The sequence below is a fragment of the Ranitomeya imitator genome, chromosome 2, assembly GCF_032444005.1.
Source record: "Ranitomeya imitator isolate aRanImi1 chromosome 2, aRanImi1.pri, whole genome shotgun sequence".
NCBI lineage: Eukaryota > Metazoa > Chordata > Amphibia > Anura > Dendrobatidae > Ranitomeya > Ranitomeya imitator.
The window spans coordinates 642,411,602-642,435,500 of NC_091283.1; the positions used below are offsets into that span (position 1 = coordinate 642,411,602).

At 44.6% G+C, this 23,899-nt stretch overlaps 1 protein-coding gene across 8 annotated transcripts in view; it reads left to right on the plus strand.

Moving 5' to 3' along the window:
- Nucleotides 1-17,714, plus strand: part of LOC138665361 (oocyte zinc finger protein XlCOF29-like) — a 31,177-nt gene extending 13,463 nt beyond the window's left edge. For all 8 annotated transcript variants that reach the window (XM_069752773.1, XM_069752778.1, XM_069752771.1 and 5 more), the window contains one exon: nt 14,364-17,714. In XM_069752773.1, the coding sequence (XP_069608874.1) occupies nt 14,364-15,886 (1,523 nt within the window). In that variant the 3' untranslated portion in view covers nt 15,887-17,714. The remainder of the gene's footprint in view (nt 1-14,363) is intronic.
- Nucleotides 17,715-23,899: the final 6,185 nt, after the last annotated feature.

Consider the following 23,899-nt stretch of genomic DNA (forward strand, 5'->3'; position numbering starts at 1 on the left):
TCCGGGTCAGTATGAGTACGCAGATACAAAACATGTATAATGTTTTTTTATTATTATTTAAGTGGTAAAAAAATCGGAAGTTTGGAAGAAATGCAATTTTCGCTTGTGTCCTCATTTTCCGAGACATTAAACGTTTTTAATTTTTTTTTTCAAGATCTGGTGTTGGGTGAGTGCTTATTTTTTGTGCCCTGAGCTAATGTTTTTACTGATACCGTGTTTGGGTAGATACAATATTTTCATGGCCTCTTATTGCATTTTATTGCAATGTCACGGCGGCCAAAAACACGTAATTCTGGTGTTTTGACATTTGTTCTTGCTTACCGGAATGATATAATTTGATAGATCGGACTTTTATAAAATGCGGCAATACCAAATATTTTTTTTGTTCTTTTTTAATGGGACAAAAGGCTTTCACATGAGGATCATAATGACTAGCATGGAGGTCATGCAGGTCCCGGCTGTCATGAATACCCATCAGCACAACGCAATCACATCACGGGTCACGCTGATGGGCTCATACAATGACAAGCTCCCCTCCAGTGCATGTTGAATGCAGTTGTCAGAGATTAACAAGGTTTAAAAGGTTAATAGCCCCAGGTGGAACTCTGTTCCAACTACGGCTGTTAAAGGCACTTGATGGTTGATTAACCCCTTCCCGACCCATGACGCCACGTAGGCGTCATGAAAGTCGGTGCCAATCCGACCCATGACGCCTATGTGGCGTCATGGAAAGATCGCGTCCCTGCAGATCCGGTGAAAGGGTTAACTCCCATTTCACCTGATCTGCAGGGACAGGGGGAGTGGTAGTTTAGCCCAGGGGGGTGTGGCTTCACCCCCCCGTGGCTACGATCGCTCTGATTGGCTGTTGAAAGTGAAACTGCCAAACAGAGCGATTTGTAATATTTCACCTATTATAACTGGTGAAATATTACAATCCAGCCATGGCCGATGCTGCAATATCATCGGCCATGGCTGGAAACACTAATGTGCCCCCACCCCACCGATCGCCCCCCCAAGCCACCGATCTGTCCGGTACACTGCTCCGGCTCCCCTCCTGTTATGATCCGGTGGTTTGGACAAATAATGGACCTGATAGTTACTGATAATAAGGACGAGCTCTGGGACGTGGGAACTCTGCTGACCGCAATCCCTAAACCTATCAAACACACTAGAAATAGCCGTGGATTGCGCCTAACGCTCCCTATGCAACTAGGCACAGCCTAAGAAACTAGCTAGCCCTGAAGATAGAAAAATAAAGCCTACCTTGCCTCAGAGAAATTCCCTAAAGGAAAAGGCAGCCCCCCACATATAATGACTGTGAGTAAAGATGAAAATACAAACACAGAGATGAAATAGATTTAGCAAAGTGAGGCCCGACTTACTGAACAGACCGAGGATAGAAAAGGTTACTTTGCGGTCAGCACAAAAACCTACAAAAGACCACGCAGAGAGTGCAGGGAAAAATATCTTCCGCACCGACTCACGGTGCGGGAGGCGCCCCTCTGCGTCCCAGAGCTTCCAGCAAGCAAGGCAATATTGACAAAAGCAAGCTGGACAGAAAAAAATAGCAAACAAGCAAAATAGCACAGAGGAACTTAGCTTCTGCTGGAGCAACAGGAACTCAGAACGATCCAGGAGCGAACTAGAGCCATAGTACAACATTGACAGCTGGCATGGGGCAAAGATCTAAGTTGAGTTAAATAGAGCAGCCCACTAACGAATTAGCCTCGTCACCTGTGGAAGGAAACTCAGAAACACCCACAGGCACCAGAGAAAGTCCATGGACAGAACCAGCCGAAGTACCATTCATGACCACAGGAGGGAGCCTGACAACAGAATTCACAACAGTACCCCCCCCCTTGAGGAGGGGTCACCGAACCCTCACGAGAGCCCCCAGGCTGACCAGGATGATCCAAATGAAAGGCACGAACCAGATCGGCCGCATGAACATCAGAGGCAAAAACCCAGGAATTATCCTCCTGACCATAACCCTTCCACTTGACCAAGTACTGGAGTTTCCGTCTCGAAATACGAGAATCCAAAATCCTCAACCACATACTCCAACTCCCCCTCAACCAACACCGGAGCAGGAGGGTCAACGGATGGAACCACAGGCGCCACGTATCTCCGCAATAACGACCTATGGAACACATTATGGATGGCAAAAGAATCTGGAAGGGCCAAACGAAATGACACAGGATTGATAACCTCAGAAATTTTATACGGACCAATGAAACGAGGCTTAAACTTAGGAGAGAAAACCTTCATAGGAGCATAACGAGACAACAACCAAACCAAATCCCCAACACGAAGTCGGGGACCCACACAGCGCCGGCGGTTAGCGAAACGTTGAGCCTTCTCCTGGGACAATGTCAAATTGTCCACCACATGAGTCTAAATCTGCTGCAACCTATCCACCACAGCATCCACACCAGGACAGTCCGAAGACTCAACCTGCCCTGAAGAGAAACGAGGATGGAAACCAGAATTGCAGAAAAACGGCGAAACCAAAGTAGCCGAGCTGGCCCGATTTATTAAGGGCGAACTCAGCCAACGGCAAAAAGGACACCCAATCATCCTGATCAGCAGAAACAAAGCATCTCAGATATGTTTCCAACGTCTGATTAGTTCGTTCGGTTTGGCCATTTGTCTGAGGATGGAAAGCCGAGGAAAAAGACAAATCAATGCCCATCCTAGCACAAAAGGATCGCCAAAACCTCGAAACAAACTGGGAACCTCTGTCCGAAACGATGTTCTCCGGGATGCCATGCAAACGAACCACATGCTGGAAAAACAATGGCACCAAATCAGAGGAGGAAGGCAATTTAGAAAAGGGTACCAAATGGACCATCTTAGAAAAGCGATCACAAACCACCCAAATGACTGACATCTTTTGAGAGACGGGGAGATCCGAAATAAAATCCATGGAAATATGCGTCCAGGGCCTCTTCGGGACCAGCAAGGGCAAAAGCAACCCACTAGCACGAGAACAGCAGGGCTTAGCCCGAGCACAAGTCCCACAGGACTGCACAAAAGAACGCACATCCCGTGACAAAGACGGCCACCAAAAGGATCTAGCCACCAAATCTCTGGTACCAAAGATTCCAGGATGCCCAGCCAACACCGAACAATGAAGCTCAGAGATAACTCTACTCATCCATTTATCAGGGACAAACAGTTTCTCTGCTGGGCAACGGTCAGGTCTATCAGCCTGAAATTTTTGCAGCACCCTCCGCAAATCAGGGGAGATGGCAGACAAAATTATCCCCTTTTTGAGAATACCTGCCGGCTCAGAAACACCCGGAGAGTCAGGCACAAAACTCCTTGACAGGGCATCAGCCTTCACATTCTTAGAGCCCGGAAGGTACGAAACCACAAAATCAAAACGGGAGAAAAACAACGCCCATCGAGCCTGTCTCGGATTCAACCGTTTGGCAGACTCAAGATAAATCAAATTTTTGTGATCTGTCAAGACCACCACGCGATGCTTGGCTCCTTCAAGCCAATGACGCCACTCCTCGAATGCCCACTTCATGGCCAACAATTCACGATTACCAACATCATAATTGCGCTCAGCAAGCGAAAACTTTCTAGAAAAGAAAGCACATGGCTTCATTCCCGAGCCATCAGAACTTTTTTGCGACAAAACAGCCCCTGCCCTAATCTCAGAGGCATCAACCTCAACCTGAAACGGGAGCGAAACATCTGGCTGGCACAACACAGGGGCAGAAGAAAAATGACGCTTCAATTCCTGAAAAGCATCCACGGCCGCAGAAGACCAATTGACCACATCAGCACCCTTCTTGGTCAAATCAGTCAACGGTTTAGCAACACTAGAAAAATTAGCGATGAAGCGACGATAAAAATGAGCAAAGCCCAGGAACTTTTGCAGGCTCTTCACAGATAACGGCTGAGTCCAATCATGAATGGCCTGGACTTTAACAGGGTCCATCTCGACAGTAGAAGGGGAAAAAATGAACCCCAAAAATGAAACCTTCTGAACTCCAAAGAGACACTTTGACCCCTTCACAAACAAGGAATTAGCACGAAGGACCTGGAACACCATTCTGACCTGCTTCACATGAGACTCCCAATCATCCGAAAAGACCAAAATATCATCCAAATACACAATCAGGAATTTATCCAGGTACTCTCAGAAGATGTCATGCATAAAGGACTGAAATACTGATGGAGCATTGGAAAGCGCGAATGGCATCACCAGGTACTCAAAATGGCCCTCGGGCGTATTAAATGCTGTTTTCCATTCATCGCCCCGTTTAATACGCACAAGATTATACGCCCCTCGAAGGTCTATCTTGGTAAACCAACTAGCCCCTTTAATACGAGCAAACAAGTCGGACAGCAACGGGAAAGGATACTGAAATTTGACCGTAATTTTATTAAGAAGGCGGTAATCAATACAAGGTCTCAAAGAACCATCCTTCTTGGCCACAAAAAAGAACCCTGCTCCCAACGGTGATGACGATGGGCGAATATGGCCTTTCTCCAAGGATTCCTTTATATAACTCCGCATAGCGGCGTGTTCTGGCACAGATAAATTGAACAATCGGCCCTTAGGAAACTTACTACCAGGAATCAAATTAATTGCACAATCGCAATCCCTATGAGGAGGTAGGGCACTGGCTTTGGGCTCATCAAATACATCCTGATAATCCGATAATCCGACAAAAACTCCGGAACTTCAGAAGGAGTAGAAGACGAAATTGACAAAAATGGAACATCACCATGTACCCCCTGGCAACCCCAGCTGGACACAGACATAGATTTCCAGTCCAATACTGGATTATGGACCTGTAGCCATGCTAACCCTAAAACGACCACATCATGCAGATTATGTAACACCAAAAAACGGATATCCTCCTGATGTGCAGGAGCCATGCACATGGTCAGTTGGGTCCAGTACTGAGGCTTATTCTTGGCCAAAGGCGTAGCATCAATTCCTCTCAATGGAATAGGATGCTGCAAAGGCTCCAAGAAAAAACCACAGCGCCTAGCATACTCTAAGTCCATCAAATTCAGGGCAGCGCCTGAATCCACAAATGCCATAACAGAATAGGACGACAAAGAGCAAATTAGAGTAACGTACAAAAGAAATTTAGACTGTACCGTACCAATGGTGGCAGACTTAGCGAACCGCTTAGTGCGCTTAGGACAATCGGAGATAGCATGAGTGGAGTCACCACAGTCTGTGTTCCTGCCGTTCAGCTCTGGTCAAAGTCCTATCACACTGCATAGGCTCAGGCCCATGCTCAGATAGTACCGCCAAATGGTACACAGTTTTACGCTCACGCAAGCGCCGATCGATCTGAATAGCCAATGACAGACTCATTCAGACCAGCAGGCATGGGAAATCCCACCATGACATCTTTAAGGGCTTCAGAGAGACCCTTTCTGAAGATTGCTGCCAGGGCGCATTCATTCCACTGAGTGAGCACAGACCACTTTCTAAACTTCTGACAATATATCTCCGCTTCATCCTGACCCTGACACAGAGCCAGCAAGATTTTCTCTGCCTGATCCACTGAATTAGGTTCGTCATAAAGCAATCCGAGCGCCAGGAAAAACGCATCTACATCACGCAATGCCGGGTCTCCTGGCGCAAGTGAAAATGCCCAGTCTTGAGGGTCGCCACGTAATAAGGAAATAATGATCCTTACCTGTTGAACAGGATCACCTGAGGAGCAAGGTTTCAAAGCTAGAAACAATTTACAATTATTTTTGAAATTCAAGAACTTAGATCTATCACCAAAAAATAAATCAGGAATTGGAATCCTAGGCTCTGACATCGCATTCTGAACCACAAAATCTTGAATGTTTTGTACCCTCTTAGCGAGATTATCCATCCAAGAGGACAGACCTTGAATGTCCATGTCTACACCTGTGTTCTGAACCACCCAGAGGTAAAGGGGAAAAGTGAGACCGAACACGCTGCAAAGAAAAAAAAATGGTCTCAGAGCTTCACTTATCCCTCTATTGAGATGCATCAATACTTCTGGCCAGCTGTACTGTTATGATCCGGTGGTTTGGACAAATAATGGACCTGATAGTTACTGATAATAAGGACGAGCTCTGAGACGTGGGAACTCTGCTGACCGCAATCCCTAAACCTATCAGACACACTAGAAATAGCCGTGGATTGCGCTTAACGCTCCCTATGCAACTCGGCACAGCCTAAGAAACTAGCTAGCCCTGAAGATAGAAAAATAAAGCCTACCTTGCCTCAGAGAAATTCCCTAAAGGAAAAGGCAGCCCCCCACATATAATGACTGTGAGTAAAGATAAAAATACAAACACAGAGATGAAATAGATTTAGCAAAGTGAGGCCCGACTTACTGAACAGACCGAGGATAGAAAAGGTTACTTTGCGGTCAGCACAAAAACCTACAAAAGATCATGCAGAGAGTGCAGGGAAAAATACCTTCCGCACCGACTCATGGTGCGGGAGGCGCCCCTCTGCGTCCCAGAGCTTCCAGCAAGCAAGGCAATATTGACAAAAGCAAGCTGGACAGAAAAAATAGCAAACAAGCAAAATAGCACAGAGGAACTTAGCTTCTGCTGGAGCAACAGGAACTCAGAACGATCCAGGAGCGAACTAGAGCCATAGTACAACATTGACAGCTGGTATGGGGCAAAGATCTAAGTGGAGTTAAATAGAGCAGCCCACTAACAAATTAGCCTCGTCACCTGTGGAAGGAAACTCAGAAACACCCACAGGCACCAGAGAAAGTCCATGGACAGAACCAGCCGAAGTACCATTCATGACCACAGGAGGGAGCCTGACAACAGAATTCACAACATCCTCCGTCCTGTGCTCCGCTCCCCCCGTGCTCTTGTCCACTTCCCCCGTGCTCCAATCACCCTCCCCATGCTCCAATCACCCCCGCTGCACTCCGATCCACCACCCCCTGTGCTCCGTTCCACCCCCCCGTGCTCCGTTCCACCCCCCCGTGCTCCGTTCCACCCCTCCCGCGCTCCGATCCACCCCCCGCCCATGCTCCGATTTCCCACCCCATCATACTTACTGATCCTGCCGGGGTCCATCCGTCTTCTCCCTGGGCGCCGCCATCTTCCAAAATGGCGGGCGCATGCGCAGTGCGCCCGCCGAATCTGCCGGCCGGCAGATTCGTTCCAAAGTGCATTTTGATCACTGAGATAGATTATATCTCAGTGATCAAAATAAAAAAAATAATAAATGACCCCCCTTCCCCCTTTGTCACCCCCATAGGTAGGGACAATAAAAAAGAATTTTTTTTTTCCACTAATGTTAGAATAGGGTTAGGGCTAGGGGTAGGGTTAGGGCTAGGGTTAGGGTTTCGGTATGTGCACACGTATTCTGCTCCTCTGCGGATTTTTCCGCTGCGGATTTGATAAATCCGCAGTGCTAAACCGCTGCGGATTTATGGCGGATTTGCCGCGTTTTTTTTGCGCATTTCACTGCGGTTTTACAACTGCGATTTTCTATTTGAGCAGTTGTAAAACCGCTGCGGAATCCGCACAAAGAAGTGACATGCTGCGGAATGTAAACCGCTGCGTTTCCGTGCAGTTTTTCTGCAGCATGTGTACAGCGATTTTTGTTTCCCATAGGTTTACATTGAACTGTAAACTCATGGGAAACTGCTGCGGATCCGCAGCGTTTTCCGCAGTGTGTGCACATACCTTTAGAATTAGGCTATGTGCACACGATGCGGATTTGGCTGCGGATCCGCAGCGGACTGTTCCTCAATAGGAATCCGCAGGTGAAATCCGCACAAACAACACTGGCTATCCGCGGAAAATCCGCAGGTAAAACGCAGTGCCTTTTACCCGCGGATTTTTCAAAAATGATGCTGAAAAATCTCACACGAATCCGCAACGTGGGCACATAGCCTTAGGGTTAGGGTTGTGATTAGGGTTATGGCTACAGTTGGGATTAGGGTTAGGGGTGTGTTGGGGTTAGTGTTGGAGGTAGAATTGAGGGGTTTCCACTGTTTAGGCACATCAGGGGTCTCCAAACGCAACATGGCGCCACCATTGATTCCAGCCAATCTTGTATTCAAAAAGACAAATGGTGCTCCCTCAATTCCGAGCCCCGACGTGCGCCCAAACAGTGGTTTACCCCCACATATGGGGTACCAGCATACTCAGGATAAACTGCGCAACAATTACTGGGGTCCAATTTCTCCTGTTACCCTTGTGAAAATAAAAAAATGCTTGCTAAAACATCATTTTTGAGGAAAGAAAAATGATTTTTTATTTTCACGGCTCTGCGTTGTAAACGTCTGTGAAGCACTTGGGGGTTCAAAGTGCTCACCACATATCTAGATAAGTTCCTTGGGGGGTCTAGTTTCCAAAATGGGGTCACTTGTGGGGGAGCTCCAATGTTTAGGCACACAGGGGCTCTCAAAACGCAACATGGTGTCCGCTAACGATGGAGATAATTTTTCATTCAAAAAGTCAAATGGCGCTCCTTCCCTTCCGAGTCTTACCATGTGCCCAAACAGTGGTTTACCCCCACATGTGAGGTATTGGTGTACTCAGGAGAAATTGCCCAACAAATTTTAGGATCCATTTTATCCTGTTGCCCATGTGAAAATGAAAAAATTGAGGCTAAAAGAATTTTTTTGTGAAAAAAAAGTACTTTTTCATTTTTACGGATCAATTTGTGAAGCACCTGGGGGTTCAAAGTGCTCACTATGCATCTAGATAAGTTCCTTGGGGCGTCTAGTTTCCAAAATGGGGTCACTTGTGGGGGAGCTTCAATTTTTAGGCACACGGGGGCTCTCCAAACGTGACATGGTGTCCGCTAAAGAGTGGAGCCAATTTTTCATTCAAAAAGTCAAATGGCGCTCCTTCCCTTCCAAGCCCTGCCGTGCGCCCAAACAGTGGTTTACCCCCACATATGAGGTATCAGCGTACTCAGGACAAATTGGACAACAACTTTCGTGGTTCAGTTTCTCCTTTTACCTTTGGGAAAATAAAAAAATTGTTGCTAAAAGATAATTTTTGTGACTAAAAAGTTAAATGTTCATTTTTTCCTTCCATGTTGCTTCTGCTGCTGTGAAGCACCTGAAGGGTTAATAAACTTCTTGAATGTGGTTTTGAGTACCTTGAGGGGTGCAGTTTTTAGAATGGTGTCACTTTGGGGTATTTTCAGCCATATAGACCCCTCAAACTGACTTCAAATGTGAGGTGGTCCCTAAAAAAAATGGTTTTGTAAATTTCGTTGTAAAAATGAGAAATCGCTGGTCAAATTTTAACCCTTATAACTTCCTAGCAAAAAAAAATTTTGTTTCCAAAATTGTGCTGATGTAAAGTATTCATGTGGGAAATGTTATTTATTAACTATTTTGTGTCACATAACTCTCTGGTTTAACAGAATAAAAATTCAAAATTTCCGTTTTTACCACAAATAAACGCAGAATTTATTGACTTAAATTTACCACTAACATGAAGCCCAATATGTCACGAAAAAACAATCTCAGAACCGCTAGGATCCGTTGAAGCGTTCCTGAGTTATTACCTCATAAAGGGACACTGGTCAGAATTGCAAAAAACGGCAAGGTCTTTAAGGTCAAAATAGGCTGGGTCATGAAGGGGTTAAATGAGCCATCATGTGCGGGGAAAGATGCGAGCCTGCCTCAAGGTCAGGGACACGACTTTTGATGTACATGTATGCGAAAAGTCGTGAAGGCCTAAGGCCGTGTTCACACTGCGCTAGCAGCAGCCCATTCAGCACATACGCTAAGGGGCTGCTGCTAGCGCAAGTGCAGGCGTTCAATGGCGCTAGCACAGATAGAGCATCTGCTAGCTCTATCTGCTTTAGCAGTGACGGACCCGGAAACGCTGCAGCCCGCGTCTCCGGGTCCGTCACTCAATGACGGCACATCCCTAGCGCACGCCCATTGTGGGCGTGCGCTAGCGATGCGTCCGACATTGCAGTTAATGGCGGCCGTAACGGACTACGTTACAACGCGTTTATGCCGCAGTGTAACGTAGTCCGTCTAGCGGACTGCCTTGACGCAATGTGAACCAAGCCTTAATAACTATGATATGTAGTAATCTCCTACACCTTAGGCCTTTAACCCCTTTCTGACATTAGACGTACTATCCCGTCGAGGTGGGGTGGGCCCCTGTGACCACCGACGGGATAGTACGTCATAAGCGATCGGCCACGCTCACGGGGGAGCGCGGCCTGGTGTCAGCTGCCTATCGCAGCTGGCATCCGGCACTAGGTGCCAGGAGCGGTCACGGACCGCCCCCGGCACACCGCGATCAAACATGATTGCGATGTGCCGGCGGTATAGGGAAGCGTCGCGCAGGGAGGGGGCTCCCTGCGGGCTTCCCTGAGACCCCCGCAGCAACGTGATGGGTCTCCCTACCTCCCTCCCTGTAGCAGGCACGGATCCAAGATGGCCGCGGCATCCGGGTCCTGCAGGGAGGGAGGTGGCTTCACAGAGCCTGCTCAGAGCAGGCACTGAAAAAAAAGAAAATATTATTCCCAGAAATATATTTATCTAAATAAAAAAAAAAAAAGTACACATATTTAGTATCGCCGCGTCCGTAACGACCCCACCTATAAAACTGGCCCACTAGTTAACCCCTTCAGTAAACACCGTAAGAAATGAAAAAAAACGAGGCAAAAAACAACGCTTTATTATCATACCGCCGAACAAAAAGTGGAATAACACGCGATCAAAAAGACAGATATAAATAACCATGGTACCGCTGAAAACGTCATCTTGTCCCGCAAAAAAACGAGCTGCCATACAGCATCATCAGCAAAAAAATAAAAAAGTTATAGTCCTGAGAATAAAGTGATGCAAAAATAATTATTTTTTCTATAAAATAGTTTTTATCGTATAAAAGCACCAAAACATCAAAAAAAATGATAAATAAGGTGTCGCTGTAATCTTAATGACCCGAAAAATAAAACTGCTTTATCAATTTTACCAAACGCGGAACGGTTTAAACGCCTCCCCCAAAAGAAATTCATGAATAGCTGGTTTTTGGCCATTCTGCCTCACAAAAATCGGAATAAAAAGCGATCAAAAAATGTCACGTGCCCGAAAATGTTACCAATAAAAACGTAAACTCGTCCCGCAAAAAACAAGACCTCGCATGACTCTGTGGACCAAAATATGGAAAAATTATAGCTCTCAAAATGTGGTAACGCAAAAAATACTTTTCGCAATATAAAGCGTCTTTCAGTGTGTCACGGCTGCCAATCATAAAAATCCACTAAAAAACCCACCATAAAAGTAAAATCAAACCCCCCTTCATCACCCCCTTAGTTAGGGAAAAATTAAAAAAATGTATTTATTTCCATTTTCCCATTAGGGCTACAGTTAGGGTTGGGGCTAAAGTTACGGTTAGGGTTTAGATTACATTTACAGTTGGGATTAGTGTTAGGTGTGTGTCAGGGTTACAGGTGTGGTTAGGGTGACCGTTGGGATTAGGGTTAGGGGTGTGTTTAGATTAGGGTTTCAGTTATAATTGAGGGGTTTCCACTGTTTAGGCACATCAGGGGCTCTCCAAACACGACATGGCGTCCGATCTCAATTCCAGCCAATTCTGCGTTGAAAAAGTAAAACAGTGCTCCTTCACTTCCGAGCTCTCCCGTGTGCCCAAACAGGGGTTTACCCCAACATATGGGGTATCAGCGTACTACAAATAGGACAACAACTTTTGGGGTCCAATTTGTCCTCTTACCCTCGGGAAAATACAAAACTAGGGGCTAAAAAATAATTGTAGGAAAAAAAAAAGTTTTTTATTTTCACGACTCTGCGTTACAAACTGTAGTGAAACACTTGGGGGTTCAAAGCTCCCACAACACATCTAGATGAGTTCCTTAGGGGGTCTAGTTTCCAAAATGGTGTCACTTGTGGGGGGTTTCTACTGTTTAGGTACATTAGGGGCTCTGCAAACGCAATGTGACACCTGCAGACCATTCCATCTAAGTCTGCATTCCAAATGGCGCTCCTTCACTTCCTAGCCCTCCTATGCGCCCTAACAGTGGTTCCCCCCACATATGGTGTATCATCGCACTCAGGACAAATTGGGCAACAAATTTTGGGGTCCAATTTCTCCTGTTACCCTCGGGAAAATACAAAACTGGGGGCTAAAAAAATAATTTTTGTGGGAAAAAATTTGTTTTATTTTTACGGCTCTGCATTATAAACTTCTGTGAAGCCCTTGGTGGGTCAAAGCGCTGAAAACACATCTAGATAAGTTCCTTAGGGGGCCTACTTTCCAAAATGGTGTCACTTGTGGGGGGTTTCAATGTTTAGGCACATCAGTGGCTCTCCAGATGCAACATGGCGTCCCATCTCAATTCCTGTTAATTTTGCATTGAAAAGTCAAACGGCGCTCCTTCCCTTCCGAGCTCTCCCATGGGCCCAAACAGTAGTTTACCCCCACATATGGGGTATCAGCGTACTCAGGACAAATTGTACAACAACTTTTGGGGTCCATTTTTCTCCTGTTACCCTTGGTAAAATAAAACAAATTGGAGCTGAAGTAAATTTTTTGTGAAAAAAAGTTAAATGTTCATTTTTATTTAAACATTCCAAAAATTCCTGTGAAGCACCAGAAGGGTTAATAAACTTCTTGAATATGGTTTTGAGCACCTTGAGGGGTGCAGTTTTTAGAATGGTGTCACACTTGGGTATTTTCTATCATATAGACCCCTCAAAATGTCTTCAAATGAGATGTGGTCCCTAACAAGAAATGGTGTTGTAAAAATGAGAAATTGCTGGTCAACTTTTAACCCTTATAACTCTCTAACAAAAAAAAATTTTGGTTCCAAAATTGTGCTGATGTAAAGTAGACATGTGGGAAACGTTACTTATTAAGTATTTTGTGTGACATATCTCTGTGATTTAATTGCATAAAAATTCAAAGTTGGAAAATTGCGAAATTTTCATAATTTTCGCCAAATTTCCGTTTTTTTCACAAATAAACGCAGGTACTATCAAAGAATTTTTACCACTATCATGAAGTTCAATATGTCACAAGAAAACAATGTCAGAGTCACTGGGATCCGTTGAAGCGTTCCAGAGTTATAACCTCATAAAGGGACAGTGGTCAGAATTGTAAAAATTGGCCCGGTCATTAACGTGCAAACCACCCTTGGGGGTAAAGGAGTTAAAGTGATCCTGTCAGCAGGATTTTGCAAAGTAAACTACCGGCATTGTGATGTTGGCATTGTTACACTGATTAAAATGATACCTGGGGTGAAGAAATCCGTCTTGTGGTTCTTGTGTAATCAGTGTTAGAAGTTTTCAGTTAATGATATGCCCGTGCTCCGGGGCAGGACTGTAGGCAGTCTTATCTTCTGCTCTAAGCAAGAGAAACCAAGGATAGACCTGCCCATAGCCCTGAAGCTCAAACATGTTCCTCATCATAGAGACAGACTGTTTATGCTTCAGGATGGCCTGTGGGCAGGTCTTTCCTTGGTGTCTCTGGCTTAGAGCAGGAAGATAAGACTCTGCCTACAGTCCTGCCCCGGAGCACGGGCATATCATTAACTGAAAACTCCTAATATTAATTGCACAAAGTAAGACAGAAAGGGGAGGAAAAATGATCAAAAAGTCCCATGTAGAGTAAAATTGTAACAAAACTTTATTTAACAATTGTAATAAACAGGCAAGGAAAAACACATGCAAACACATTGCATATACAAAATACGTGCATGGGACACACAGGGCAAGGAGGTATGACATACCTCAATAGTGGGGTATTCGTAATAGGACATTTATAATGATATATGTAACATATAAGGCAGGCCTGCGGTACAAACCAGGTGGTATGATGTCAGGTGATTTATGAGCGTGAACAATAATCACCTAAGAGAAGGTGAATGTAGAATAGATGGCCATAAGGTGGTAGCCTGAAAACTGACCCCAATATAAGCAGGGGCTCACAATGCCTCTGAAGGGGCTATTTGCTTACATGCTTTATAGTCTGTTACCATCCTGCCTTATCTATTCCTCCAGATGTGCAATACAGCCAATAAATCACCCACCAACCAACTGCTCAACCTACAAAGCTGCAAAAATAAAACCCACCAAAAAATGGCCCAAAAAACTATAGTAGTAACAGAAAATTGATTTAAAGAAAGATACAGTAATATATTTCTGAAAACGTTTCCAAATAATGTTTTGAGAATTTTTATAACAGTAGTCCTGAAACTAAAATGGACAGAGTGTCTTGGAAACAAGCTTGTGGGGGCTGGAGATGCCGTCTGGTTTTGAGCATGCCACTTTATCAATTTTTCACTAATGTAAAATCAGACGCTAATTTTAATGCTGAACTGTATTGTGTTACAATTTTAATGTGTTTTTTTTTTTTTTGTTTGTTTTTAGATTTTCCAAGCTCCGACAACTTGTCAATGAAGCTTAATTTACATGTACAATCCCCTGACGTTGCATGTGAGGATCATTCATTAACCTTATGTAAACCAAAGGCTAAAATCGGTGTTTTTGAAGACAAACAAAAGGTCACTCTCCAATCAGACCATGACAAATTCACTAGCCTGTCCACCTGTACGAAATACACACAGACCGAAGCTGCTGACAGTGAAGAAGGGGTACTATCTGAGGACACAGAAGTGGACGTTATTTATGTACCCCCACAAAATACTCAGCTGGGAAGTTCTTCTGATGCCTACACAGCATATAAAGGAGGAAATCCCAAAGACTCGGATATTTGCTTGCTCAGTGAGCAGATACAAAATACACCCGATGGGAACAGAAGTGTGGTGGAGCCTTGTGAAGATGGCATTCTTGCAGTTGACAATATTTACACGCCCGCATGTGTCAAATCTATGGATCTTACAGACCAGTCAACACAATGGGGAAACGATGTAAACTTAGGGCATTCCACAATGAGCCCACACCACACAAATCCCCAATATATGTCTGGTTGTATTATTGAGGTTCATTCTGATTGTGAAGAAGGAATTGTCACCGGCACAGATGTTTACACTCCCACAGTCCATAAATCAGCATTGTACACATCTGACAAGGTGAAGGAGATACCCATTTCATGGGGCAAGGATGTCATATACACCAACGTTTATACACCTGTAGAACTAACACAGGCAGATTTATCTAGTATAAAGAAAGAATTGGTTTCATGGAAAGATGGAAGTCTGGAGCTCCAGAATATTTATATACCTTCAAAACCTATGGGAGAAAAAGCAGAGTCCACTAGTTATAGAGTTGATACACTACAATGGAATGGAAGTCATGCTAACCCACATTCCTCACCTTCACTACATAAGGTATCTCCTCACATTAAGACTGAAGAGCATTTTCCAGACTACTATGAAACTGCAGGACAAACTCAACCTTCTCATACTCCTGTTAATCCAGAAGATTACAATGATGATGCCATTAAGAAGGAAATGTTAAATATGTCTATAGATTATGAAAGTGATCACGGCAGACCAGAATACACTACATCCCAAATGTATAGTTGCTCTGATTGTAAAAAATGTTTTTCCAGTGACACAAATTTAGTCAAACACAGGCTGATGTGTAGAGGTAGAAAGCCCCATGTTTGTTCCGAATGTGGAAAATGTTTCGCTAGCGCCTCCTATCTTGTGATACATGAGAGAATCCACACAGGTGAGAAACCATATTCTTGTTCTCACTGTGGAAAAAGCTTTAGTCGGAAACCAGATCTGATCCGTCACGAAAGGATACATACGGGGGAGAAGCCATTTGCCTGCCCGGAATGTGGTAAATGTTTTACCAGCGTCTCCAATATATTTATGCATCGAAGAATTCATACAGGTGAAAAACCTTTTCCTTGTGGTGAATGCGGTAAACGGTTTATCAAAAAGTCTGACCTGGTTCGCCATCAAAAAATACACTCGAGATAGAAGCCTTTGCCTTGTTCTGACTGTGGAAAATTGTTTAGCTCAAAGATATATAAGATATGACTGTGCCGATATCTTTTTTTTAAATAAAAAGGTTAGTTGACATTTATTATAAAGGGGTGTTCCCTCAATGGAAAGATATTTTCTATCCATCGAACTGCCAGAAGTAGCCAAATGCTGTACTCGGTAGTTTGTGAAAAGGTTGTCCACTACCCTTTCTCCACCTGAATGTTTGCCTCTTTTAAAATAAAAACACTTATACTTCCCTCCCATGCCGGCACCATTCCGGATGTGTCCGCACTCGTGTTCCCAGAGCTCCCATAACTTAATCTCACATGAGCCCGGAAACGCAAGTACCGACACCAACGGTTCCAGCACGGGAGGCGAGTATAAGTGTTTTTATTTAATGGGGGCAAACATTCAGATTAACAAGGGCTTGTCCTAGTAGTGGACAACCCCTTTAAACAACAAATTGAGTTCAAACATACAGACCTCCACTCCATTAAGAAATCCCTGTTCTTGGGATTGCTTTGGCTCTTAGTGGTCGGATCCCTAGAGAGTACTAATCAAATAGTGGCTCATGTTGAATTTTGGGAAAACCCTATAAAGGGACTCTATAAACATTGTTGAAATTAATGTAGATATTTAATGGGTTGCCATGGTTCACATTGGTCTCTCAAAACTGTAAACTTTTAATGCTTATCAGCTACATAAGAAAATAATTTCTCAGATGAGAAATGGCCCACTCTTACCCTTGGTTGTCAGGTGGTATAACTTCTTTGTGTGACATTCACGTGAATGACAATTATATGTCATTATTGGGTAAATATTCCAATCACAGAATTGCAGAGTTCTGTTGTGAATTATCATTCTCTTTCAATCCACATCATAACATCGGAATCTGTATATATATATAATAGGTAAATATGTTCTCTTTTTGGGTCCATTTTGGTATTTTTCATATATTTGGGACTCAAATAAGCTCAAAATGATCTTTCGTGGTTAGCGCTTGAAGCTCTGGTTAGCAGTCTCGGAGGTCTCCTAAAGGAATCTAGATTTCATCCTGGAATTGGTTCGCCAGCCAGTTTCCTTGATTTGGCCGGTCAACTAGAAACCTCAAATAAGCAGAACTCCCATTGGTAATCCTACTTGGGTGGCCAAGCACAATGTGCACCCGCTGCCAGACATTTCTGCCAGCAGTGCCAAGATAAAGGAAGTGGCAGCACCTGACAGAGGAATGGTGTAGGAACACCATGAGGCTTTATATGAGAGGGTCATGCTTTTTTCCAATGCTTTTGTAAGGCCATCTGGTTATACATTTCTTCAAACCCGTAACATATAAGTTAATTCCTTAGAGCTATAACATAGGCTGGCCACATTTTGACTTTTGTGAGGGTTTTCTTTCTACAATGCCAGTGATAAACTTAAATTATTAATTTGATATTTTTCAGGTTTTCTTTAGTCTATCCCAATCGAAGGCAATATGTGGGTGTTCTCTTTTGGGGACTATTTTTTTTCCAGGTTACTATTTTAAGTCACCCTTGTTGGCACCATGGCCAAAAGAGGCCATATTTAAAGCTAGTGGTATAGGGGAACCACTGATGTTAACCATAGTAATCCAGCAGATATCTGCATTAATTTGGACATCACAGAAGCTCAGTGGTGCAATCAGTTTGTAAGTAGTGTTTTGTAAGTAAGCACACAGATGATATATAGCAGAAATATATAATGTTAAATATGTTTAATAAGACTTTTTTTTTTTACAGTTTGTTGCATGAATTTTAGGATGTTTCTACCAGTAAAATAAAATATAGTACATTTCTTCTTCATACGTCTTAGATTATAATTTACATGTGTTCTGGATGTTGTTAAGGACAATGGTGCACATTTATTTTAGAAACCAAAGTTTGTATGCCCTGATAGACTATAACCTTAATGATTGTGGTTTGATGCATTACTTGATATATAGGACGTAGAACCAACCTTAACCTCTTCCTGATGGGGCCAATTTTTTTCCTTCTACTTTTTTCCCTCCCCTTCTTCCAAAAGCTATAACTTTTTATTTTTCTGTCAGTTGTTCTGTGCATGGACTTATTTGTTATACGGCAAGCAGATGTTTCATTGCTACAATTATGGGTTACATATAATGTTTAGATTACTTTTTTTTTTACGACGGATGAGGAAATGTTATATTTTAGAAGTTTAGACTTCTATGGATGAAATTGGAAATTTTAGGTTTCCTTAAGTTGTTGTTTTTTTTTTTAATGACTTTTTACTTAAAATTTTGTGATTGGCGAGCTTGAGTATCTGGCGATTCGGGCGCCACCCCCGCATGTTTGGCGCATTATTTTCAGTCATTAAACATGCGGGGATTGCCTGAAAATCACTGTACTGCCATAGACCTATTGGCTACTGACATCTCTGTGATTGGCCAGCCACACAGCGTCATCGGATCTATATAAGACCCAGTGATGCCATGTGCGGCACGCTGTACCCAGAAATAGTGTAAGGAGAGTTTCTGTTGTAGAAAGGACAGTGTGTTATATAGCGTTCCAGTACCTTCTGGGGCAATATTAATTCCCTACCTCCGCCGTACTATTACTGCGAAGGTTGGGCCCCCTGCTTTGATGTTGGCTATGGCGCTGAGCCCACCTCAAAGCTGGGACATGTCGGCTGTTTTGAACAGCTGACATGTGCCCGCAATAGCGGCGGGTGAAATCGCGATTCACACGCCGCTATTAACCAGTTAAATAACGCTGTCAAACGCTGACAGCGGCATTTAACCGGCGGGGGTCAGCGGAAATTATCGCATCGCCGACCCCGTCACATGATCGGGGGTCGGCGATGCGTCAGGATGGTAACCATAGAGGTCCTTGAGTCTTTGAGGTCTGATGATCGCTGCTATGTAGCAGAGCCGATCCAGTTGTGCCAGCTTCTAGGCTCCCATGGAGGCTATTGAAGCATGGCAAAAGTTAAAAAAAAGTTTTAAAAAATGAAAAAAATAAAAAAATATAAGTTTAAATCACCCCCCATCCAAAATAAAAACAAAAAAATCAAACCTACACATATTTGGTATCGCCGCGTTCAGAATCGCCCAATCTATCAATAAAAAAAATTAACCTGATCGCTAAACGGCGTAGCGAGAAAAAAATTTGAAACGCCAGAATTACGTTTTTTGGCCGCCGCGACATTGCATTAAAATGTAATAACGGGCGATCAAAGAACGTATCTGCACAAATGTGGTATCATTAAAAACGCCAGCTCGGTACGCAAAAAATAAGCCCTCACCTGACCCCAGATCACGAAAAATGGAGACGCTATGGGTAACGGAAAATTGCGCAATTTTTTTTTTACCAAAGTTTGCAATTTTTTTTTTTACCACTTAGATAAAACGTAACCTAGACATGTTTGGTGTCTATGAACTCGTAATGACCTGGAGAATAATAATGGTAGGTCAGTTTTAGCATTTAGTGAACCTAGCAAAAAAGCCAAACAAAAAAGTGTGGGATTGCACTTTTTTTGCAATTTCACCGCACTTGCAATTTTTTTCCCGTTTTCTAGTACACGACATGAAACCAATTATGTTGTTGAAAAGTGAAACTTGTCCTGCAAAAAACAAGCCCACACATGGCCATATTGACGGAAAAATAAAAAAGTTATGGCTCTGGGAAGGAGGGGAGTGAAAAACTAGAACGCAAAAACGGAAAAGGGCAAGGTCGTGAAGGCGTTAAACCAACAGCCCTTTTTAGGACTAATTCAAATAGATATATTCTATAATACTGCTCTTAGCTGCAATTAGGGTAGAATTAGCTGCTGGAGTAGGAATAGTGTATTAGACGCACTTGGAGCAGGGTTGATTGCATTACATTCCTTGATGCTGCTACGTTAAATCAACAGTCCTTTTTAGTGACAATTTTAAATAAATTATATTCTCTAATAATACCACTCTTATTTGTAATTCGTTTAGGCTTAGCTGGCTGAGTATGGATGGCATATTGCAAGCATATTGTCACTGTTTTACCACGACAGAGAAGAGCCAGAAGACCAGTGTCTGATTTCATGTACTGATTAGAAGCACTTCAAGATCATATTAAACCGTGCAGGTATCTGCTAGCAGTGCAGGGGTTAATCTGTTCAAGTTGCGAACTCCTGGAGCTTTCCTGCTTTGATGGTCTGAGCTGTCCTGTTTTGGCCTCCCCCCTTTGCTATATATTCTCGCCTCTTTCAATCAGGGACTGCTAGTATTGGTTTTATACTGCTTATGGAGTTGGAGTGTTGTTCAGAAGACTGTGGTTTGGTGATTTGTCTTTGTGCATTACCTCATTATTATTATTATTATTATTATACATTTTTATAGCGCCATTTATTCCATGGCGCTTTACATGTGAATACGGGGCAAATATAGACAAATACATTAAACATGAGCAGATAACAAGGCACACGAGTACATAAGGAGGGAGGACCCTGCCCGCGAGGGCTCACAGTCTGCAGGGGGTGGGTGAGGATACACTAGGAGAGGGAAGAGCTGGCTGTACGGCTGTTCAGTAGGTTGAGGATCACTGCAGGCTGTAGGCTTGTCGGAAGAGATGAGTCTTCAGGTTCTTTTTGAAGGTTTCTATGGTAGGCGCAAGTCTGATGTGTTGGGGTAGAGAGTTCCAGAGTATGGGGGAAGCACGGGAGAAGTCTTGGATGCGGTTATGGGAAGAAGAGATGAGAGGGGAGTAGAGAAGGAGGTCTTGGGAGGATCGGAGGTCGCGTGTAGGTAGGTACCGGGAGACCATGTCACAGATGTATGGAGGAGACAGGTTGTGGATGGCTTTGTATGTCAGTGTGAGGGTTTTGAACTGGAGTCTCTGGGCGATAGGAAGCCAGTGAAGGGCTTGACACAGGGGAGAGGCTGGGGAATAGCGGGGGGACAGGTGGATTAGTCGGGCAGCAGAGTGTAGGATGGATTGGAGTGGTGCCAGAGTGCTAGAGGGGAGTCCAGAGAGTAGGAGGTTGCAGTAGGCGGGAGATGATAAGGGCATGCACTAGCGTTTTTGCAGTGTTGCGGTCAAGGAAAGCACGGATCCAGGAAATATTTTTGAGTTTGAGACGACAGGAGGAGGCAAGGGCTTGGATATGTGGCTTGAAAGAGAGGGCAGAGTCGAGGATCACCCCGAGGCACCGGGCGTGTGGGACTGGGGATAGTGAGCAGCCATTGACATTGATGGATAGGTCTGGTGGAGGGGTAGAGTGAAATGGGGGAAAGATGATGAATTCTGTTTTGTCCATGTTCAGTTGTAGAAAGCGAGCAGAAAAGAAGGCTGAAATGGCAGACAGACAGTGCGGGATTTTGGTAAGCAAGGAGGAGAGGTCAGGGCCGGAGAGGTAGATCTGCGTGTCGTCAGCGTAGAGATGGTACTGCATACCGTGGGATTCTATGAGCTGTCCCAGGCCGAAAGTGTAGATGGAGAAGAGTAGGGGTCCTAGAACAGAGCCTTGAGGAACACCGACTGACAAGGGGCGAAGTGAGGAGGTGGTGTGGGGGAGGGAGACACTGAATGTTCGGTCTGTCAGATATGACGAGATCCAGGAAAGGGCCAAGTCTGTGATGCCAAGGGATGAGAGGATTTGTAGCAAAAGGGAGTGGTCTACAGTGTCAAAGGCAGAAGACAAGTCCAGGAGAAGGAGGACAGAGTAGTGTCGCTTGCTCCTGGCAGTTAGTAGGTCATTGGTGACTTTAGTTAGGGCAGTTTCAGTTGAGTGATGGGAACGGAAGCCTGATTGTAACCGATCAAAGAGGGAGCAGGAGGAGAAGTGGGAGGACAGTTCAAGATGGACGTGTTGCTCCAGCAATTTGGAGGCATAAGGGAGAAGAGATATTGGGCGATAGCTAGACACAGAGGATGGGTCGAGGGAGGGCTTTTTGAGGATGGGTGTGATCTTGGCATGCTTGAAGGATGAGGGAAAGACACCTGTTGTGAGTGAGAGGTTGAAGAGGTGTGTTAGGGTTGGGATGAAGACCGTGGAAAGGTTAGGGATGAGGTGGGATGGGAGCGGGTCAAGCGTGCAGGTGGTGAGGTGTGATCTTGACAGGAGGGTGGAGAGCTGATCTTCTGTCATGGTGGAGAAGCTGGTTTTGGAGGAGCAGGGTTGAGCAGCTAAGAGGGGCAGTGGGCGCTGTGGGCCAAAGCTTTCTCTGATCTTATCGATCTTCTGTTTAAAGAAAGAGGCAAAGTCATCAGCAGAAATGAGGGGGGAGGGAGGAGGTGCGGGGGGACGGAGTAGAGAATTGAAAGTGTTGAAAAGCTGTTTAGGGTTGTGGGACAGGGAGGATATGAGGGATGAGAAGTAAGTTTGTTTTGCGGCAGTGAGCGCAGACTTGAAGCTGGCGAGGGACTGCTTGTATGCAGTGAAGTGGTCGGCAGAGTGGGATCGCTTCCATCTCCGCTCAGCAATCCTGGAAGCCCGTCTCAATTCTTTGGTCAGGCTGGTCAGCCAGGGCTGCCTGTTAATTGTACGAGTTTTACTATGCATGAGTGGGGTGGCCGAATCGAGTGTTGTTGTTATTGTGGTGTTATAAAAAGTGGCAGCAGCATCTGTGTCATGAAGGGAGGCTATGTCTGTGAGAGGGAGAAGGGACTCAGAGAGTGATTGTAAGTTGAGATGTTTGAGATTTCTGCGAGGGTGAGTGAGTTTGTGGAGTGGGGGTTGCACACTAGGAGAGGAGAGGGACGAGAATGTCAGTAGGTTGTGGTCAGACAGGGGGAGGGGTGTGTTAGTGAGGTTAGTAAGGGAGCAGAGGCGGGTGAAGATGAGGTCCAGCGTGTGGCCATCTTTGTGAGTGGCCTCAGAGGACCTCATCCTCTCCTATTTGTTTTCTCCATCCTTTACTTCTCGGTGTTCCACTCTGTTGTTTGTGAGTGCATTTTTGAATGATTGGTATTTTCATTTATCCCTGTACATCTTCCCTAATTTGTCTGGTTTTTGTATTCTTATACACTGCAACTCCTCACTTCCTTATCTTCCCACAGATAAGGGCTGATTTAGGAGCTTAGCAAGGCATGTGACCCCGGCATCTTCACCATCAGAAGTAATCCGGGGAGCAGGTATAGCTAATGAGCCCCTAGCCACAGGATATCCTGTAACAGTGCCGTGATACATAGACTTGGTGCTGCGATGTACATGCAAAACTCCTTTCAGGGACATTTTAAATACATTCTATTGGGCTGCGTAGATAATTTAAAATGCACAAGGAATGCGGTAAGGGACGGGGAAGTGGATGTGCTGCTTACGGTGCACGTAGAGGCCATGGTCCAGATGAAACTATGCATGCTGCAGGAGAAAAACACGCTCATCCAGGCAACCTAGCTTCCTGCACCACTTTTTAGGGGGGCATGGGACACCACTTTTGAAGCCGGAACAGTGCAAGCAGGTTGTGAGTTGGATGGCAAATGTTTCTTGTCTGTTTCCAGTACCACCCTGTATTCCACATCGTCTAGTCTCACTAGCCAAAAATCTGGACCACATAATCCTCATCCTGATCCTCTTTCTTCCCACCATGGTGAGTCCTAGGAGACAAGAAACCCCATACTTGGACACTCCGAGGTGCTTTTTAACTTTCAATTTATGGCTTCTTCTGGCCTTTCATCATGCAAATTTCAAGAGGGACATGAGGAGATTGTGTGCGGTAATATCCAAATATTTGAGCAGCCACGGTTAGAAGAAGCTGACAGGTATACGGCAATTTCTGTCTCAAGAGGTAGATGATGAGATACAGTTGCCAAAAAGTCAAGACAACAAGTCAGGAGGAGGACCACAGTGAGTAAGCAAAAAATGAGTTGGTGGCTGATGAAGTCTCTGACCCAACTTGGCAAGATGGCATGCAGAGCGAGCACAGCAGCACAGAAGGGGAGGGACCAACAGCACCGCAGGAAGAGGCAGTGGTGTGGACAGATGGAGAAATCGGTCAACTGTTTCCCAGAGCAATCACACATGGCTAGATCCCAAGCCAATGGTTAGGTGTTCCCCAGT